Raw genomic sequence first — 21,181 nt, 5'->3', positions numbered from 1 at the left:
GTCACCGCATCCCTAAGGACTGTTTGGCGAAATATTTGACTGCATGTCACTGCATAACAAACCGACTGAAACAATATAAGTAGAGAAATCTCCACTGTGCTGAGAGAGAGCGCTTACTGAACAGCGCAGCATCGATGACGTAAGCGCGCCCAGGCCCGATTGTAGGGGGGACAAGCGCGCTTTGGCCTGGTTCGAGGTAACTGTACCTAGTGTGAGTATGGCCTAAATGATCTGGCCCCACCTTACGTATCAGACCTCCTACTTGTATATAATCCTCGCAGGTCACGAAGGTCTTCTGATCAGTTTATTCTGTCCGTACCAAGGTCCCTGTGTAAGCAAAGTGGGGATCGGCTTTTGCTGTTATCGCCCCAAAATTCTGGAACGGGCTTCCACCCCACATCAGACACACTCCAACTCTATCTGTTTTTAATAAGCTTCTGAAACTCCATCTTTGTTCTTGAGCATTTGAGCTTTTTAATATCCGCTTGTTTAGTGTGACGTCACGCGAAGCGGCTTCCGGGTCCAAGCGCTCTATTCAACTGAATGAGGAGAATCGTGACATGGTAATAATAAACGTTTACAAAGCGATTTAATAGTTTTGAAAACCACGATCGCAATATATATGTCCATGCTTAATATCCAATGACCAGAAAGTGATTCATTTTTTTTTATTGTTACATTTTTGGTCTTTGTTATGCAGCAAGCCCTGAGATTGTTGTGTACACTATGACTTTATATAAAATTAACTTTAATGTGTGATATGAATAAAACGTGATCATAAACAAATGATTTCTCCACTCAAATGAGTGGCGGCTTGGACCCGGAAACAGTATTACATACGTCACCACTTAACAAGCGGATTGGGGGGTTTGCCTTGTGTTTTAATTGTTATGTATGTGGTGTAGATTTTATTTTATTTGTTGTATTGATTGTGTTCAGCACTTTGGGCTACATTGTGTTGTAAAAAATGAGCTATATAAATAAACTAACTAACTAACTAACTAAGGCCCCGTTTACACTGCCAGTTAAATGTGACCCAATTCCGATGTTTTCCTCATATGTGACACAGATAGGCTCTGTTCTATGTCCGTGTAAACATAAAAAAAAACGCAAGCATTCGGATATTCAGAGATGGGTTTCAGGCCTCCTTCATATGTGGAAATAAATCAGATATAGATTGGATATGTGACAATGCGACTGTCATGTAAACGGGCAGATCGGATTTATTGACGGATTACTTTCTGTACATCATTAAGCTTGCGGCAATGTGCTGCTTCTTCGCGGTTTACTGACGTAGAGGGAAAGAGCATGTGTGGAGATGCCGAAGCGGTAAACAACATCAGAGGAAACATGGATGAAAGTGGTCAGTCGCCACAATTTGCTCCCACCAGACCCGAGATCTCTCTCGTACCCACTTTCTCTAAATGCTGGAGGACATCATAAAGCATATAAACCATAAGCGCAAGCTGCGATGACGGCCCTTTCCCATCTCAGCCTCAAAATCATTTTAAAGTTGGGCGAACTTCGTGTTGTAACGTTTGCTTTTTGTCGCTATTAATACACACACTGCGGGCTACACATAGAACAACTTTATTTTCTCCAACACAAGTGCGCACACAGACAAAGGATAAATCTTCCAACCACACACACACACACACACACATACAGGGCCATACCATTACACAACCTGCATGGCGGTAAATCTGGACTAAACTATTCACTGCTTATACAACACTTCGCATATTTCGCAGAGCTAAAAACAAGACAATTTCTTCCATGGTGGCTAGTGGCTAGTGTGGTGCAGATGCCAGACCCCGCCTTTATGCATGCGCGACATCATTAATTGTATGACAAGTGTAAACCCATGAATTGGATATGGGTCACAATTAAAAAGAACGTGTAAACGGACAGGCAAACAAATCAGCTATAGGCAACAAATCAGAATTGGCAATTAAGACCTGCGCTGGACTTTAGAGCAGCTTTTAGTTGGTCAAGACCGCGGTCTATTTTAGTTTTTCAAAATAGCAACGCAGCAACAAGTGTGTGTGTGTGTGTGTGTGTTTTTGTGTGTGTGCACGCGCGTGCGTTTGCGTGGATGCACATGCGTCTGTGTTTAAATGTGACACATGCACACGCATACACACAAACATACAGAAATACACAAATATACACACATACATACAGAAGCGCATCAGTTGGAGAGAATAAAGTTGCGCATCTGTATGTATGTGTGTGTATTTTGATATGTCTGTATGTTTGTGTGTCTGCATCTGTATTTTAATGTGTGTATGCACTTTTCTGTCTGCGTGCGCAAGTGTGTGCATGCATGCATCTGTGTGTGTGTATGTATTTGCTTCTGTATGTATGTGTGTGTGTCTGCATCTGTATTTGAGTAAGTGAGTGCGTGCGTGCGTGCGTTTGTGTGTGTGTGTGTTCATTTGTATGTGCGCACTTCTGTGCATGTAAGTGTGCGCTTCTGTATGTATGCATGTGTGCATGTGTTTGTATTGGTATTTGAATGTGTGTGTGTGTGTGTGTGTGTGTGTGTGAGTGTGAGTGTGAGTGTGAGTGTGAGTGTGAGTGTGTGTGAGTGTGAGTGTGTGTGTGTGTGTGTGTGTACGTTTCTGTATGTATGTGCGTGTGTTTGCGTGTGTCTGCATCTGTATTTGAATGTGTATGTGCTTGTCTGTCTGTTTGTCTGGTCTGTCTGTATGTGTGTATGCGTGTGCGTCTGTGTCTCTGCTCAGAGGCTCCGACTGCCTCAATCCAGGGCCAAGCCGACTGGCGACCTTGGAGTTCAGCCAACCATGAGCCAATCCTGCCCGGGTAACGTCTGGCCCTTCACTTCCCAGGAAACACTGGGGCCGCAGGGGGGCTGTGTGTGTGTGTGTGTGTCTGTGTGTGTGTGTGTGTGTAAACATGCTGAATAAGTTGGCGGTTCATTCCGCTGTGGCGACTACTGATGAATAAAGAGACTAAGCTGAAATGAATGAATGAATGAATGAATGAACTTTCATTCACCATTTTATTTTAGTGTAGAGAGTAAAGAATTGCTTATATTGCATTAGAGAACCTACAATCTCCTAAATTTGGGCTCACTGATGAGACAATGTACTGAGCTTCTCTTTTATATTTTATTTTATTTTATTTTTATTCTTATTTTTATTTTTATTTTTATTTTATTTATTTATTTTTATTTGTTTTGTATTTGTAAATTTTTATTTTATTTTTTTATTTTAGTATTGTTTTTTTATTTTTATTTTATTTTATTTTATTTTTAAAGCATGCTTTTGATCCACAGACCAGATCTATGGAAATTATACAGACTCAACTGCGCTTTAATTTAATTTAAATTTAATTTTAATTCTTATTTTAATTCTTATTCTTATTTTATTTTTCAGTCTGTTTTATTTGTATTTTTTTTGTATTTTTTATTTTATTTGTATTGTATTTTTATTTTGTTTATTTTGATTTTATCCTTTATTTTATTTCATTTTTTATTAAATTTTTATGTGATTTTTTATTATTATTTATTTTTTTAAATTTTTTATTTATTTTTTTTTTATTTTAATTGTATTATATTTTTATTTAGATTATATTTTTCTTCATATTTTTTTATTTTATTTTCATTAATTCATTCATTTTCTTTTTGGCTTAATCCCTTCTTTAATTTGGGACCGCTACAGCGGAATGAACCACCAACTTATCCAGCATATGTTTTACGTAGCGGATGCCCCTCCAGCTGCAACATCTAACATCGGGAAAACCCATACACTCTTACATTCACCCACATACACTACAGACAATTTAGCTTATTCAGTTCCCCTGTAGCGCATGTGTTTGGACTGTGGCAGAAACCGGAGCACCCAGAGGAAACCCATGCCAACACTGGTAAAACATGCAAACTCCAAACAGAAAAAACTGACCCAGCCGAGGTATTTTGTTTTATTTTCAAAACACACTCTTGATCCACTGACACACACATCTTTGAAAACTATAAAAAATAGACTGAGAATTTATTCATTTATTTTATTTTTCATCTTAAATTTTGTATTAAATTTGAAATATTTAATTTCATTTCATTGCCAAAATCTACCGACCCACAGATCTCTGAAAACAGTAGAGAATAAACTGAGTGTCTGTTGTATTTTTGCCAGTCTTTGACCCTGTGTCTGGACTGTCCCGTGTGTGTGTGTGTGTGACAGAGAGCTGCGTGTTGAGTGTGGCGTCTGAAGGGAACACAGACTTTGAGTGTCCAGAATAGAGGCTCAGTGTAGCCGAGCCGGAGTCAGAAAGTCCAGCCAAGTTCTGCGGCCTTTCTGTGGAGTCAGAAATGAAAGCCTCTGTGTCACACAATGGGGAATCTGATCAGACGCTGCTGCATTATTAACACTGATGCTTTACCTGCTGTTGTTACCTGCTGGACCTCACCTGGTCTGCTTTTGGGCTGGTGGGGTCAGATCTCTCTCTCTGCTGATGATGGAGCCTCTGTCTCGCAGCTGTTCCTTTCAGACAGCTTTTATGTTGGATAGTTTGTTAAGGGCAGCACAATATACCGTTGGGGCGGGAAAGTGTACTGAATAATTATACACAAGTCAAAGTGCCATTACTTGGTAGAAAAGTGTGTAAATTATTTTTGTATATAATTAATAATAATTTAAAATGTAGTCATTAGTATTTTAATTTTATTTATTTGTGTATTTTATTTTATTTAGTTGTGTATACTTTCTATCCATTCATCTATCCATCTGTCTGTCTGTCCTATCTATCTATCTATCTATCTATCTATCTATCTATCTATCTATCTATCTGTCTGTCTGTCTGTCTGTCTGTCTGTCTGTCTGTCTGTCTGTCTGTCTGTCTGTCTGTCTGTCTGTCYGTCCGTCCGTCCGTCCGTCCGTCCGTCCGTCCGTCCGTCCGTCCGTCCGTCCGTCCGTCCGTCCGTCCGTCCGTCCGTCCGTCCGTCCGTCCGTCCGTCCGTCCGTCCGTCCGTCCGTCCGTCCGTCCGTCCGTCCGTCCGTCCGTCCGTCCGTCTGTCTATTCGTCTATCCATCCATCCATCCATCCATCCATCCATCCATCCATCCATCCATCCATCCATCCATCCATCCATCCATCCATCCATCCATCTATCTATCTATCCATCTATCTATCTATCTATCTATCTATCTATCTATCCATCTATCCATCTATCTATCTATCCATCTATCCATCTATCTATCTATCTGTTTGTCTGTCCGTCCGTCCGTCCGTCCGTCCGTCAATCTATCTGTCTGTCTGTCCTTCCTTTCGTCCATCTAGCTATCTAGCTAGATTCTGTCCATTCATCCATCCTTCTTTCATTCCATCTATTTGCCATTATTTTCTTTCTTTCTTCCTGTTTACTCATTTATCCATCATTCTTTCATTCCATCCATAATTTATTTTCTCTTTTTTTGTTTTTATGTTTACTAATCCATCCATCCATATACAATCCTTACATTCCTCCTTCCGTCAATCCATACACCAACCTTCCATACATCCTTCCTTCCCTACATCTATTCATCCATTATTTTCTTTCTTCCTGTTTACTCATCCATTTATCATTCTTTCATTGCATCCATCTTTTATTTTCTCTGTATTTGTTTCTATACGTTTATCCATCCATCCATCTATCCATCCATCCTTTCTTCCATCTTTCCTTCCATCCTTCCTTCCATCCTTTCTTTCTTTCTTTCTTTTTTCTTTCTTTCTTTCTTTACTTAAAAATACTTAAATATTTTTATTGAACATATTAGATATGAAACATACAGCACAAATAGCTTTTCACTTTCTCTTTTTTATTTTACACAACAAACAAACAAAACCCGTCGCACACATGTACATTTAGGTTCTATAAAAATATATGAATAATATTAAGATAAAATACAAAGAAATAATAAAATTATTCATTCATTCATTTTCTTTTCGGCTTAGTCCCTTTATTAATCTGGGGTCGCCACAGCAGAATGAACTGCCAATAATAATATTAAGTAAACATATTTTAGACTCATACATACAGTTGAGGTCAGAATTATTAGCCACCCTGAATTATTAGACCGCTTGTTTATTTTTCCCCAATTTCAGTTTAACGGAGAGCAGATTTTTTCAACACATTTCTAAACATATTAGTTTTAATAACTCATTTCTAATAACTAATTATTTTATCTTTGTCATGATGACAGTGAATAATATTTGAATAGATATTATTCAAGACACTTCTTTACAGCTTAAAGTGACATTTAAAGGCTTAACTAGGTTAATTAGGTTGACTAGGCAGGTTAGTTTAATTAGGCAAGTTATTGTGTAGTGATGCTTCGTCCTGTAGATTATAGAGAAACAAAATAAATTAAAGAGGCTGATAATATTCTCCTTAAAATGTTTTTTAAAAAATTAATAACTGCTTTTATTCTAGCCGAAAAAAAACAAATAAGACTTTTTCCAGAATAAAAAATATTATGAGACATACTGTAAAAATTTCCTTGCTCTGTTTAACATCATTTGGAAATTATTTAAAGAAGAAAAAAATTCAAGAGGGCTAATAGTTCTGACTTCAACTGTAAGGGAAGAAACGAAAAAAAAAATAGAGAGAAAAAAAACAAGGACTGAGGGGTCCATCTTCTTTATGTGATCTAAACAGGTTGCCAGATGAGACAAACATATCAGTACGGCCTCCTACAGTATATCGTGTTTTTTCTAAGGTCAGATGGTGTAGGAGTTCCATAAGCCATTGATTAAAAAGTTTGGAGGAAGTTTTTCCTTCCATTTCAACAATAGCAGTCTTCTAGCTAAAAGGGTAGCAAAGGAAATCACAGTTTTCTTGCTTTTGTTAAACCATAAGGACTGTGGTGTGATCCCAAATACTGAAATTTTGGCCTCAGCTTCTATATACAGTTGAAGTCAAAATTATTAGCCCCCGTTTATTTTTTTCCCCAATTTCTGTTTAACACAGAGCAGATTTTTCAGCACATTTCTAAACATAATAGTTTTAATAACTCATCTCTTATAACTGATTTATTTTGTCTTTGCCATGATGACAGTGAATAATATTTGAGTAGATATTCTTCAAGACACTTCTATACAGCTTAAAGTGACATTTAAAGGCTTCACTAGATTAATTAGGTTGATTAGACAGATTAGGGTAATTAGGCAAGTTATTGTATAACGATGGTTTGTTCTGTAGACTATCAGAAAAAATACAGCTTAAAGGGGCTAATAATATTGACCTTAAAATGTATTTTAAGAAATTAAAAACTGCTTTTATTCTAGCCGAAATAAAACAAATAAGACTTTCTCCAGAAGAAAAAATATTATCAGAAATACTGTGAAAATGTCCTTGCTCTGTTAAACATCATAAAAAAAAAAAAATCAAAGGAAGGCTAATAATTCTGTAGGTGCGCCCGAGAGAAATGTAAATGTGTTATTCCAGTTTTCTTGCTTAAATCTAATTCTCATCTTTATCTGGAAACACATGTAATGTAAACATAAATGCAGCTTTTCTGCCACAAACGCTCATATTTCTGACTCCCTGCAGCAGACTCTGAAAAGCAGCTCTCTCTCTCTCTCTCTCTCTCTCTCTCTCTCTCTCTCTCAAATTTTTTTTTTTTTTTTTTTTTTTTCAAATTCAAAGAGCTTTATTGGCATGACTTTAAAACAAATCACAATGTTGCCAAAGCAATAACAAAATACAGAACATTCATATAGATAAAAGAAATATAAGTAATAATAAACAAACACATATACATATCGTTATATTATACATATATGTTGTCACAATAAACAAGTTAATAAAAAAAAAAAAAAGATAAACAAAAGTATATAATACTAAATGGTAAGGACAGAGAGCTTTAATAAGGGATGAGGGGGTTCAGCCTTTTTCTCTCATATGGTGGCATGAGGACACGTACTGTGCTGCTAGGTGGAGACACTTTTCATTTTCTCCCAAAATATAATGGAGTTTCTCCGTATTTGTGGCTTGCTGGAATTGTGGTAGAATCAGAGACATTTGTGTGAAGTAAGCTTCTCTGATGCTCTGATATTTGCTGCAGTGAGTGAGGAAATGCAGCTCATCCTCCACAACTCCAGCAGAGCAGTGTGGACACAGTCTGAGCTCTGGGCTCCTCCAGCTGCGCTTGTGTCGGCCCGTCTCCACACTCAGACTGTGTCCACTCAGACGGTACCGGCTCATCAGCTTTCTCTGACCGGGGCTCTTAATGTTGGTCAGATACGGGGCCAGTTCATAACCAGGTTTAATCTGGTTGAAGCACGCTAACTTTTTTATTTGTTGTACTTTATTTTGCCAATTGAGTTTATAATCCTCCTGGGTAATCTTTTCTATTTCTTTACTCTTTATATGTTGGGACAGGGTTTGTGAATTTAGTTGGTGTTTTTCCACCAGATAGTGCATGGGGTCGCTGGCCGGATGTGCATTTCTATATATGAGGGCTTGCTGATGGTAGCTCTCTGGGCTGGAGTCTGACAGATGGAGCCAGAACTTCCCTGCTCTCTTCTGGATTTCTGAGAGCAGAGGGAACCTGCCTAGTTCTGCTCTGCAACCAAGGCTAGGTGTGCTTCTGTGAACTCCGAGGATGTTTTTGCAAAACTCCAGATGAAAGATTTCAACTGGAGTTTTTTCCCAAGATTCATAGTTTAATTTAAATGTGGGTCCCCAGAGTTCACAGCCATACAGCAGGACTGGCTTTACAATGGTGTCAAATATTTTCAGCCACAGTTTAATGGGTGGGTTAAACTTAAAAAGGTTTTTTTTAATACAATAAAAAGCCCTGCGTGCCTTAGCGGTCAAGACTTTTAGAGCTTGACTGAAGTGTCCAGAAGCTGTGATTGTCAGACCCAAATAACTATAAGAGGTGACGTGGTCAAGTATTGTTCCTCTGATTTTAAAAGTGTGTCTTTTTTTATCAGCCAGACGAGGTTTTTTACAGAAGATCATGATCTTGGACTTCTGCATGTTAATGGGCAATGCCCAGTCTGTGCTGAACTCCTCCAAGATAGAGAGACTGTGGTGAAGACCCTCTTCATGAGGAGACAGAAGCAGCAGATCATCCGCATACAGGAGACATTTGATCTCTCTGTCCTCCAGGCTCAGGCCAGGACTACAGGACTTCTCAAGTGCTGATGCCAATTCATTGATATAAATGTTAAATAGAGTCGGGCTGAGACTGCAGCCTTGACGGACTCCTTTACTCTGAGTGAAATAATCAGTCCGCTTATTGTTTATTTTTACACAACACTTGTTCCCATTATAAATGTCCTTTATTATGTCATAGGTTTTTCCTCCAACTCCACTTTGTAAGAGTTTTAGGAAAAGCCCATTGTGCCACACCGAATCAAAGGCTTTTTTAAAATCAATGAAACAGCCGAATATTTTCCCTTGTTTGGTCTGGTGGACATGTTTTTGAATGAGTGTTTGGAGTGTGTAGATGTGATCTGCTGTTCTTTTTTTAGGCATAAATCCAATCTGACAATTATTTAAAATCTTGTTTTCCTGGATGAACCCAACCAGTCTATCATTAATGATAGAGCAGAATAATTTCCCCAGGTTACTACTCACTGTGATGCCCCTATAGTTATTTGGGTCATATTTCTCACCATTTTTAAATATTGGCGTGATTAAATTCTCCTTCCAAATTTCTGGAAAATGTCCTGATTCTAACAAGAGGTTGAATAATTTCAAGATGGCGTTTTTTAATTGAGGACTGCTGTGTTTTAGCATCTCATTAGAGATTCCATCTGAGGCACAGGACTTTTTATTTTTTAGAGTTTTTAATTTTTCTGTTAACTCATTTAATTGTATTGGGATATCTAAATGGTTTAGCTGATCTTTAATAGTATTTTCTAATATATGTAATTGGGAGGTCAGATGTTTTTGTTTTTGGTTCAATTCTTTTTGTGAATATAGCTTTTCGAAATGTTTGGTCCAGATTTTTGGGTCTTGAATGGGAATTTGTTTCGATTCTTTAGATTGATTTAATCTTTTCCATAAATCCCAAAACAAATTTTGATCAATAGCCTCCTCAATTTGATCCAATTTTAACTTCATGTGATCAGCTTTCTTTTCTTTTAATAGTGATTTATACATTTGGAGAGTTTGTTGGTATTTTCCTCGTGTGTGTTGGTTTGTCGGATCTCTGTGTTTTTTATTTGACAATTGTCTTAATTCTTTTCTTGTATTTTGACATTCTTTGTCAAACCAGCCAGCTGTAGTTTTTCCTTTTTTAGATTTGTATTTCAGATTTTTCCTCAATATTTTTTGGGCAACTGTTGAAAAAATATTGGTCAGCTGTTCGGTTGCTAAATTTATAGTTTGTTCCTCTTTACCAAATGAAGTCAGTATGAATGCATTGATCATGTTCTCCACTTGAGTGTAGTGGAGCTCTGCTTCATACTGGGCAGGACTGTCTTTACTCCAGATTAATTTAGGTGGCAGGGGATGCAGTTTTATTTTTTGTTCTGAGAATAGGCAGGCATTCTGTGATCTTTTCAAACTGAGAACAATGTGGCTGTGGTCTGAAAACGGCAGTTGTGGCATCACTGTAAAATAATTAATTATACTGTGGTCAATGTCTGTAATGGCATAGTCTACTGTGCTGACCCCTAGGTGTGAACTATATGTTGGTCGACCCAGAGAGTCACCCTTTGTTCTGCCATTCACTATATATACACCTAGGCTATTGCAAAGCTGCAGGACTTGTTTTCCATGTTTGTTTATGATGTTGTCATAGTTTTGCCGCATTTTATCAAAACATGTTTGGTCATATGTGTGTGAGCCAATAGTATATTTGTCGCCGTCTGAACTAATGCAGTCTGCCTCCTTCCCTGTTCTGGCGTTCAGATCTCCCATTAATAAAACTGAGCCTAGAGACTGAAAATAACTGATGTCTGACTGCAGGATTGAGAAGATCTCTTCATTATAATAAGGGGACTCATACGGGGGGATGTAGGTGGCGCAAAGATACATGTCCTCACCTAAACATAAAAGTCCTTTTTTAATTTTTATCCAAATATGTGTTGTTCCTTTTTTTACAGGCTGAATATACCGCCACAGGTGATCTTTAAACCAAACTATAATTCCTCCTGAATCTCTTCCATTTTTAACATTAGGCTGTTTGATTGAAGGGACACAAAGCTCTCTGTAGTTTGGGGGAGTGTGGGAATTAGAGTCTAAACGACTCCATGTCTCAAGTAATATAATTATATCTGTATTATCTAGAATATTTACAAAATCAGGGTAAGTAGTTTTCTCCCCAAAGGCTGAAGAGAACATTCCTTGAATATTATAACTTGTTATTTTAAAAGAAGCCATTAAGTAATAGCGCAATTACCAGAACAATGTACGAGTTTATGACCCAAATAAAAAATAAAAATAAAAAATAAAATAAAATACCAGTGAATAAAAAGCAGTAATAATAAATTATTTATACAATTCTATAGGTTATTTCATGGCTATAAAATATACAATGACTAGATCAATTAATAGACTACATATCCACTGTAAATTTATCCTAATAAATTGTTGCAAATCATTTTCAGCATTTGTTTAATCTGTGTGAGGTCACTGGGGTCAGATCTACCTCTGTGTGCCACTACAGTGGCGTAGCTGTCCGCTTGGTTGCCGGGGAGATGCTCAATCCTCTCTTCGTGGCTCCAGGGTGTTTTTTGAGCACTGTTAAGGGTTGATGCCTTGATAGTTTTTGCGAACAGTCTCATGCCCTCTTGGTGGATGTGTATATGATCATATAGGTGGTGATGTGTGATGTGGGAATGGTTGGCTATATGGACGTTAGGCATTTTGGAACAGATTTTGGTGATCTCCTCATTGATTGTGTTGATAGACCTCTGTGGTACGTCTCTACGGGGTAGAAGGGTTGAGACGATGACTTTGGCTCTGGGGAAGATTCTGTTAGCGGTCCTCACTGCGTTGGTCAAGGCTTTGATGACGTCCACCCTCTGAGTGCTGAGGTCATTGGTCCCAGTGTGCAAGATGATGTGTGTTGGAGCCCCCAGCGCTCCCTCCTGCAGCAGTCTCACAGCAGCCTGAGCTGTGGGACACCAGAACTTCTGCACTGATCTGCCTGCAAACAGCCGTCTGTGGTCGAGGTGGTGGCCATTAGAGTCACAGAGGATGACGATGTGCTCTTTTTTCTTCTGTTCTCTGATGTTGTTCATGGATGGTGTTGTAGCTGGTGAATGGTGCTGAGTGCTGCTGTTCTTTCTCCTGAAGCTCTTAGAGGTTCGGGGAGACTGACGAGCTGCAGGGCAGATTGAACTCTGAGAGTGGATGTTCACACTCTGTTGTTGAGTAGTATGTGTGGAGGATTTAGCCATGGAAGTATTGTGTGTTTGTGTATTGCTGACATGCTTCTGCCGAGTTGTGGAGCTGCTGTGTGTTTGTGTGCTGACACAGCGCTGCTGATGTGTTATGTGGAGCTGGGCTCTGGTCTCCTCCAGCAGTCTCTCCAGTGTGTGTCCATGTTGTTCTCTTCTGCCCAGCTCCTCTCTTACTCTTTTCAGCTCCTGCCGCAGCTCCTGGTTGGCCTCCTCCAGCTGCCTGACGGCTGAGCAGAGCTGATGGAGCTGCTGTATGCTGTGATGGTTGGTCAGGTTCAGCAGCTGATGGAGGCTGTTGCTGGTTTGCTCCTTAAACAAGAAAAACTCCTGCTCCAGATCAGCGACGTTGTCTCTTAGGGCCTTTATCTTTGGAGAAGCAGGAGAGCTGGTGTGTCTGTGTATTGCAGGAGTCCTGGGGATAGGCTCTGTGATGGTGACAGAGGAGGTGCTGGACTCGTCTTCAGCCTGTCTCTTTACTTCAGGATCTTTTTTAATTTTGTGAACCTCCAATTTAAAGTTCCCGAAATTCCTCTGGAATTCATTAAGGCTGGTTTCTGGTCCTTGGATCATGACTGTACCATTGTGGTAGATGTTAATAGTCATTTTTGTGTTGTTGTCTCCTTCTAGGGTTAGTTGTCTGCCTTTGCTGATGCCTCCTTTTCTTATACATGCCATGGCAGAGCAGAGGACGGTGTGCCAGGCTGATGGGTGTTCAGTAAAGAAGAGCAGGTTACACTGGACTCTGTTGTCTTCTGGTCCACTGTAGTCAGACAATAATATTTCTGGATTCTCTCTCAGGATCATTTCTTTCATCCTTTTCTTTTCTTTAGCAGATTTAGTTTCTCCTGGATAGATTATCTCCAGCTCTCTCTCTCTCTCTCTCTCTCTCTCTCTCTCTCTCTCTCTCTCTCTCTCTCTCTCTCTCTCTCTCTCTCTCTCTCTCTCTCTCTCTCTCTCTCTCTCTCTCTCTCTTACTTTTTTATTTGCACTGATGGGAAATGACAGCATGTGTTTGCTGAATGGCTCCGGGGGAACTGTAAAGTTCCAGTGAATGGAGTTCCTTCATGTCTTCTGAGCTTATTTTCCTCTAAAAAGAGCGGAAGGAGGATTTCTGTGGTACTGCAAAAAAAGCTGAGAGCGTCTGACAGACAGACAGAGAGCTTCCTGTTTCTGGAGCTCCTCTTCCTGAAGTCAGTCTATATGTCTGAGAGCTTCCTGTGGGCAGGAGTCAGTGGCTGTGTTGGTTTAGAGACGGGTCAGTGATGCCAAACAACACAGAGAGCGCTTAGAGATATCAGCCAGTCAAAACTAAACGTCACTGGCTCTTTGATTGAGTTGTGATTGAAAGATGGGTTGATAGCTCTTATTTAGGGTTGTGTTTTGTTGTGTTTTGTTTTATTTTCTTTGTTTTTGATTTGTTTGTTTTGTGTTTTGTGTTTTGTTTTGTTGTGTTTTGTTTTTGATTTGTTTGTTTTGTGTTTTGTTTTGTTGTGTTTTGTTTTATTTTCTTTGTTTTTGATTTGTTTGTTTTGTGTTTTGTTTTGTTGTGTTTTGTTTTATTTTCTTTGTTTTTGATTTGTTTGTTTTGTGTTTTGTGTTTTGTTTTGTTGTGTTTTGTTTTATTTTCTTTGTTTTTGATTTCTTTGTTTTGTGTTTTGTTTGGTTGTGTTTTGTTTTATTTTCTTTGTTTTTGATTTGTTTGTTTTGTGTTTTGTTTTGTTGTGTTTTGTTTTGTTTTATTTTCTTTGTTTTTGATTTCTTTGTTTTGTGTTTTGTTTGGTTGTGTTTTGTTTTATTTTCTTTGTTTTTGATTTGTTTGTTGTGTTTTGTTTGGTTGTGTTTTGTTTTATTTTCTTTGTTTTTGATTTGTTTGTTGTGTTTTGTTTGGTTGTGTTTTGTTTTATTTTCTTTGTTTTTGATTTGTTTGTTGTGTTTTGTTTGGTTGTGTTTTGTTTTATTTTCTTTGTTTTTGATTTGTTTGTTTTCTGTTTTGTTTTGTTGTGTTTTTACTTTTGATTTGTTTTACTTTTTTGTTTTGTTGTGTTTTGTCTTTTGTGTATTTCTTTTCTTTTATGTTTTGTTTTCTTTTGTTTTTATTTTATTTATTTCTTGTATTATTTGTTAAATCTATTTTCACATTTATAGATTGAAAGGTTTCATTTTGTCATCCCTTTTGAGTGTGTAAATATCTTAAAGTCTTTGGTTTTAAATTCACTGTTGCTTTGAATCCACATTTACTATTGTGAATGATTTTGTAGCTTTTGCAGCGGAATGAATTAATGCTGAGAGTTACTGAAAAGCTAAAAAACTATCAGTGAATAAATACATGTATGTATGAATGGATGGATGGATGGATGAAGAATGATTGAATGAAAAAGCATAGATAGATTGCATAGATAAAAAATGCTTAAATAAAAGTTTCTGAATGGATGAAAATGAAAATTAATGAATGTTTGAAATGATGAGTGAATGAATGAATGAATGAATGAATGAAAGCGTGGATGAAAAGCATAACTCAAAGTATAGATGAATGTATGGGGGAATTAATAAATATTTAAATTACTTAATACATGCATGAATAAATGCATAAGTAAAAAGTACTGAATGAATGCATGGATAAAAAGCAATTAGCAAATGCAATAATTAATTATTGTTTCATTTATTGAATGCACGAATGAATGAGGGAACTACCTAATATTGATTGATTGAATCAATGCCTGGATGAAAAAGCGTAGATAAAATCTTTTAGGAATGAAGGAAATAAATGATGAATTTACTAAATACGTGCATGAATGAATGCAAATGTGAAATTAGATGAATGAATGTGTGAATCAGTGAATGAATGAATGAATGAATGAACGAACGAACGAATGAATGAATGAATGAATGAATGAATGAATGAATGAATGAATGAATGAAAAATCATAATGATATACAAGAATATGTGTGTCAATGAATGAATGAATGAATGGATGATAAATTAAACTAAAGCTTGCATGAATTAGTGCATGAATGAATTAAAGATAAAGTAAGAATGAATGTATGTTTGAGTTAATGCATTATTGGATGGATGGATGAATGAGAAGCATAAATGAAAGCATACAAGAATGTGTTGGTGTATGAATGTTTCAGTTAATGACTGCATGTGTGAATCAGTGAATGAACGAACGAGCGAATGAATGAATGAAAATCATGATGAAAGCATACAAGAACATGTGCATGAACGAATTAATCGAAACGGATTAATCAAACTAAAGCTTACATGAGTGAATGAATGATAAAGTAAGAATGAATGTGTTTGAATTGATGCGTTAGTGAATGAATGAATGAATGAATGAATGAATGAATGAATGAATGAATGAATGAATGAATGAATGAATGGTTAAGAAGCATAAATGAAAGCATACAAGAATGTGTGGGTGTATGAATGTTTCAGTTAATGAATGAATGTGTGGATGGAAAGCATATAAGAATATGTACATGAATGAATGTTTGAATGAATGAATAAATGATAAATCATAAATTAAAGCATACAAGAATGAGTGCATGAAGGAATGAATGCATGGATAAGTATAAATGAAAGCATATGAGAATGTGCGGGTGTATGAATGTTTCACTTAACAAATGCATGACTTAATGAATGTTTCGATTAATGAATGTTTGAACGAATTAATGTTTGAATTAATTATTGAATGAATGTCTGGATAAAAAGGCATAGAAGGGAGACAATGAATGAATAAATGTTTGATTGAATGAATTAATGAGTGCAAGAAAGAAAGAAAAGCATGAATGAAAAAATAAAATATATAAAAGCATACAAGAATTTATGGTTGTATGAATCTGTCTATGAATGGTTGTATGAATCTATACTGAATGAATGAAAGAATGAGTGCTGGGTGAGAGGCATAATGAAAGCATACAATAATATGTGCATGAATGAATGGATGATACATTTTAAATTAAAGCATACAAGAATGAGTGCATGAATGAATAAAAGGTAAACGTGAATGTATATTTGAATTAATTAATGCATTAATGAATGAATGAATGAGTGAATGAATAAATGAATGAGTGAGAAGCGTAAATAAATGCTTGAGTGCAAGAAAGAAAGAATAAATGAATGCATGAATGAAAAGCATGAATGAAAGCATATAAGAACTTGTACATGAATGAATGAATGAATGAATGAATAAATGAATGAATGAATGAAGATAGGAATGAAGGAAGGAAGGAGGGAAAAAGTAGGACGGAAGGAAGGAAAAGGAATGAATGAATGAATGAATGAACGAACAAACGAACGAACGAACGAACGAACGAATGAATGAATGAATGAACGAATGAAAGCATACAAGTATTAGTGCACAAATGAATGGATTGGTCTAAAAAGGTGGATGAATGGATGCCTGCATGAATGACAGACTGACTCTTCTCATAATTGATTGCTTTAGCTGAGAAACAAATGAATGAGAGAAGATCCTAGAGCAAGGCGGTTGTAAAAGTATCCATGCTCTGTTGTGTTGTGGGAACTGAAGCCCTCGGGCTGCGAACACACACACACACACACACACTTCTTCCCCTGATCGCTTTACCACAGGTTAAGAGGGTTGGATTTAAACATGAAAAGCAGCGTCTGAGGTGTTCCTGTGTGTCATATAATCAATCAAACTCAAGTGTATTTACCTCACGGCTGGATGGAATTACAGACGCGTCAAAACTGCCCGCGCTTCACCTGAAATCAGAGAACACACGCCGTATCCGTGTTCACCACGCTCATCAGCAATGCTTATTTACCCTCTTCATTTGCACTCGACCCTTTTTTTTCCCAAATACAAGACTATTAAAGTTTGTAGTGACTGTGCAAATTTGATTGGGAAACAATTGTTCCTGTCACATCAAATCCACAACACAGTGATAATTGTGAACGATGCATCAGTGCATGTAGTCAGCTGATGTCTTATCTTTGCCATTATGATAGTATATAATATTTGACTATTTTCTAGATACTAGTATTCAGCTTAAAGTGACATTTAAAGGCTTAACTAGGGTAATTAGGCAATTTAGTGTAATTAAGCAAGTCATTAGCCCCTTTCACACATACAGAGCTTTCTTGCTTTTGCTCACTTGATTGACAGGTTGATCCCGCCCCCACTCCAGTAAACAGAAGTTTTTATGATTAAAGCTTATGAAGACGCATGAATTTACTGTACATCATTTGATTGATTGTGTGTGTGTGTGTGTCCTGCAGAAGTTTCCGGAGCTGAAGTTTAAGTATGTGGAGGAAGAGCAGCCTGAGGATTTCTTCATCCCGTACGTCTGGTCTCTGGTCTTCAACTCTGGAGTGGGTTTATACTGGAACTCTCAGGGAATTGAGCTCTTCAGCATGGACTCCAACTGATGGAGGTGTGTGTGGGGAAAGAGTGAGTGAGTGTGTGTGTTTGTGTGTGTGTGTGTGTGTGTGTGTGTGTGTGTGTGTGTGTGTGTGTGTGTGTGTGTGTGTGTGTGTGTGTGTGTGTGTGTGTGTGTGTTTGTGTGTGTTCGTGTCCGTGAGTTTGTGTGTGAATGTGCATGAGTGTGTGCGTACGTGAGTGCGAGCGTGTGGGTGTGTGTTTGAGTATGTTTGTGTGCAAGTGTTAGTATGAGCATGTAAGTGTGCGTTTGTCAGTGTGTGTGTGTGTGTGTGTGTGTGTGTGTGTGTGTGTGTGTGTGTAAGTGCATGTGTGTGTGTGGGTGAGTTTGTGTAAATGGGCGTGTGTGTGTGTGTGTGTGTGTGTGTGTGTGTGAGAGAATATTCATGTGTGTGTGTTTGTGTGTGAGGGAATGTGAACAAGTATGTGTGTTTGAGTGTGTAAGTATGCAGTGTGTGTGCATGAGTATGTGTGTTAATGTGCATGAGTGTGTAAGTATACCATTTTCTGCATGTGTGTGTGTGTGTGCATGAGTATGTGTGTTAATGTGCATGAGTGTGTAAGTATGTAATTTTGTGTGCGTGCGTGCATGCATGTGTGCGTGTGCGCGCTTAAGTATGTGTGTTTATGTGCATGAGTGTGTAAGCATACAATTTTCTGTGTGTGTGCGCGCATGAGTATGTGTGTTAATGTGCATGAGTGTGTAAGTAAGTTTACCTTTTACTGAGTGTGTGTGTGTTTGCATGTGTGTGTGAATGTGTATGTTTGTGCACAAGAGCGTGTGTTTGAATGTGTACAAGTGTGTGTGTGTGTGTGTGTGTGTGTGTGTGTGTGTGTGTGTGTGTGTGTGTGTGTGTGTGTGTGTGTGTGTGTGTGTGTGTTTCAGTGTTTGAGTATGTTTGTAAGTGTTAGTTTGAGTGTGTAAATGCATGTTTGTCTGAGTATGTGTGTGAGAGTATGTATGTGTGTGACTTTGTAAGTGTGTGTGTGTGCGTGTGCTTGCGTGTGTTTGTGTGAATGTGCTTGAGTGTTTGTGTTTGAGTATGTTTGTGTGTAAGTGCGCATTTTTCTGATTTTGTGTGTGCATGTGTGTGGGTGTGGGTATGTGTGTGGGTGTGTGTGTGTGTGGGTGGGTGTGCATGTGTGCTTGCATGAGTATTTGTGTTTTAATGCATAAGGGTATGTGTGTGTGTGTTATGTTTTAAGCGTTAGTATGAGTGTGTAAGTGCACGTTTGTGTGAGCGTGTGTGTGTGTGTTTGTGATTGAACGTGTGCGTGAGTATGTGGTTATGTGCATGAGTGTGTGAATGTGCCTGTGTGTGTTTGAGTATGTTTGTGTGCAAGTGTGTATGTGTGTGTGTGTGTGTCTGTAGGCATGTGCATGAATGTTTGTGCGTGAGTATGTGTGTGTGAATGCGTAAGAGAGAGAGTGTGTGTAGTTAAAGTGCCTCCGTGCATCACCTGCGAGCTCCTATTAAAGCCCTGATCTTCCGTCCTCTTTTAAAGGGCTGCTCGATAATCTCGGAGCCCCAGTGAATTGTGGGAATGCTCTGCTCAGGCTTGGTCTGTAGCTCAAACACTTCGCTGGATCCAGAGAATCATATCTTCCTTTATTCTTTCGCTTTCGATTCATAAATGGAGGAGAAATCAGCCAAAAGCAAACTGAACGTGAACACAAACACACCTCTGACCCTGTTAGGAATGATCTGATGAGCAGAAATCCGGCACAAATAAACACAGTGGACTTATTTTTGGGCTTGTTTTATACATAGGATGATTTGATATTTTAATTAATTTATTTATTAGCATTATATTTAGTTCGTTCAACCCATAGATACACACATCTGAGTGTCTGCACAAAGATAAAACATTTATATATGTGCCCACGTGGGAAATATATCACATGTAGTGGTTTTCTAAGCATATAAATATGCATAAGGAACACATATTTAGGTACTCGTGTAATAAATGAAGCGACTCTCCCATGTAAATGCAGTTGGTGTATATTACAGTGTCAGATAATTGCATGTACATTATTGTATAGACAAATACACACTGCCTTTGTTCAATTACTTTTGTTTTCCATATATTTATGCTCATTTTGTTTAGGTGCAGAGATGAAAACGCATTATTATTATTATTGATATATTTGCATATATGATTAGTGTAGGGTTAATATTAAGGTGATTATAATATTAAGGTATGCCATTGTTACTGATTATTTAAGGCACAGGTGTCAAACTCAGTTCCAAAAGGGCCGCAGCTCTGCACAGTTTAGTTCCAACCCTAATTAAACACACCTGATCAAACTAATTGAGTCCTTCAGGCTTGTTTGAAGCCTACAGGTAAGTGTGTTGGAGCAGGGTTGGAACTAAACTGTGCAGGGCTTCGGCCCTCCAGGAATTGAGTTTGACACCCCTGCTTTAAGGTCTTCTTTCGTCTCTGTTACACACATTTAAAAGATTAAGATCCTGTATTTATGTTTTGGTTTATTTTCCTAATTTTTATTTGAAGGTTTTGATCTCGGGTGATTTACATTTGCAGTCAATTTCATATTTAATATCTGGTGTATATGATTACTCCCGACATGTTTTGCATAGCATCTGTTTATTGTTATTTTTGTTTATTGTTTGAACATATTTAATATTAAAACTGATAGTTAAAATCACCATAAGAATATTGCGTTTTGATTTAATCGCGTATTTTGTTGGAAATCAATTGGTCGATTAGTTGAAGCGAATGAAACTGGAGCAGGATTCACGACTGATCCTCCTTCACCGAGCTGTTTTCTTTGTGTTAGTTAGGATTGTTTCAGTTTTTTTCTACAGTGTGAAATTCACTAATAAAAACAAACACCAAACAAAAAACTCTGTGATCATTGTAGATGTTCTTGTGGTTTTGTAAACACTTCACTGATTTAATAAATGTTGGGCTGCACGATTAATTAGGGGAAAAAACTAGATTCGACCATGCACACGATCTAAATTCAGCTTTTTCTATGATTCAGTCAAATATATTTTCATGGTCAGGAGAGAAGGGTAATGCCTAGTTCAGACTGCGTGATTTTAGCCCCGATAGGCTCGACGACAGGCTTTGAGAAATCGCCGACAAATGCCTGAAATCAGGCAAATCGCTGCTCGTGCACATGAGTGACAATCACACAGTATGAACTATCAAAAACGCGATCTGAGAGAATCACCGATGAGTCGCCAATGCCTGCGAGATATTTGGCGTGCTAAATATCTAAATATCTTCTTCCTATAGACCTTTTTCTTGGAACGCAAAATTACCCATTATGCTTTGCGTGTATGCGCAAGGAGAATGCGAAGAACTTCCGGTCGTCAGCTGATGCGTGTAAACAGTCACATTTGGACAGCTTTGAAACGATAGTTTTAATCTATTTTACCTGC

At 37.8% G+C, this 21,181-nt stretch overlaps 1 protein-coding gene across 3 annotated transcripts in view; it reads left to right on the top strand.

Annotated features, from left to right (window-relative positions):
* dym (dymeclin) overlaps positions 1 to 20,638 on the top strand; it is a 166,986-nt gene extending 146,348 nt beyond the window's left edge. The window contains exons 17-18 of one of the 3 annotated variants that reach the window (XR_012397078.1): positions 17,612 to 18,224; positions 18,800 to 20,638. Coding sequence is in view for 1 of the 3 variants with exons in the window: in XM_073935700.1 (XP_073791801.1) it covers positions 17,612 to 17,761 (150 nt within the window). In the remaining 2 variants the exon portion in view is untranslated. Of the gene's footprint in view, positions 1 to 17,611; positions 18,243 to 18,499 lie in introns of all 3 variants that reach the window. The other 2 variants (XR_012397079.1, XM_073935700.1) reach the window with 2 other exon arrangements.
* Positions 20,639 to 21,181: the final 543 nt, after the last annotated feature.

The sequence above is a fragment of the Danio rerio genome, chromosome 21 (assembly GCF_049306965.1).
Source record: "Danio rerio strain Tuebingen ecotype United States chromosome 21, GRCz12tu, whole genome shotgun sequence".
Lineage (NCBI taxonomy): Eukaryota > Metazoa > Chordata > Actinopteri > Cypriniformes > Danionidae > Danio > Danio rerio.
This window is presented reverse-complemented; position numbering and strand designations above follow the sequence as displayed.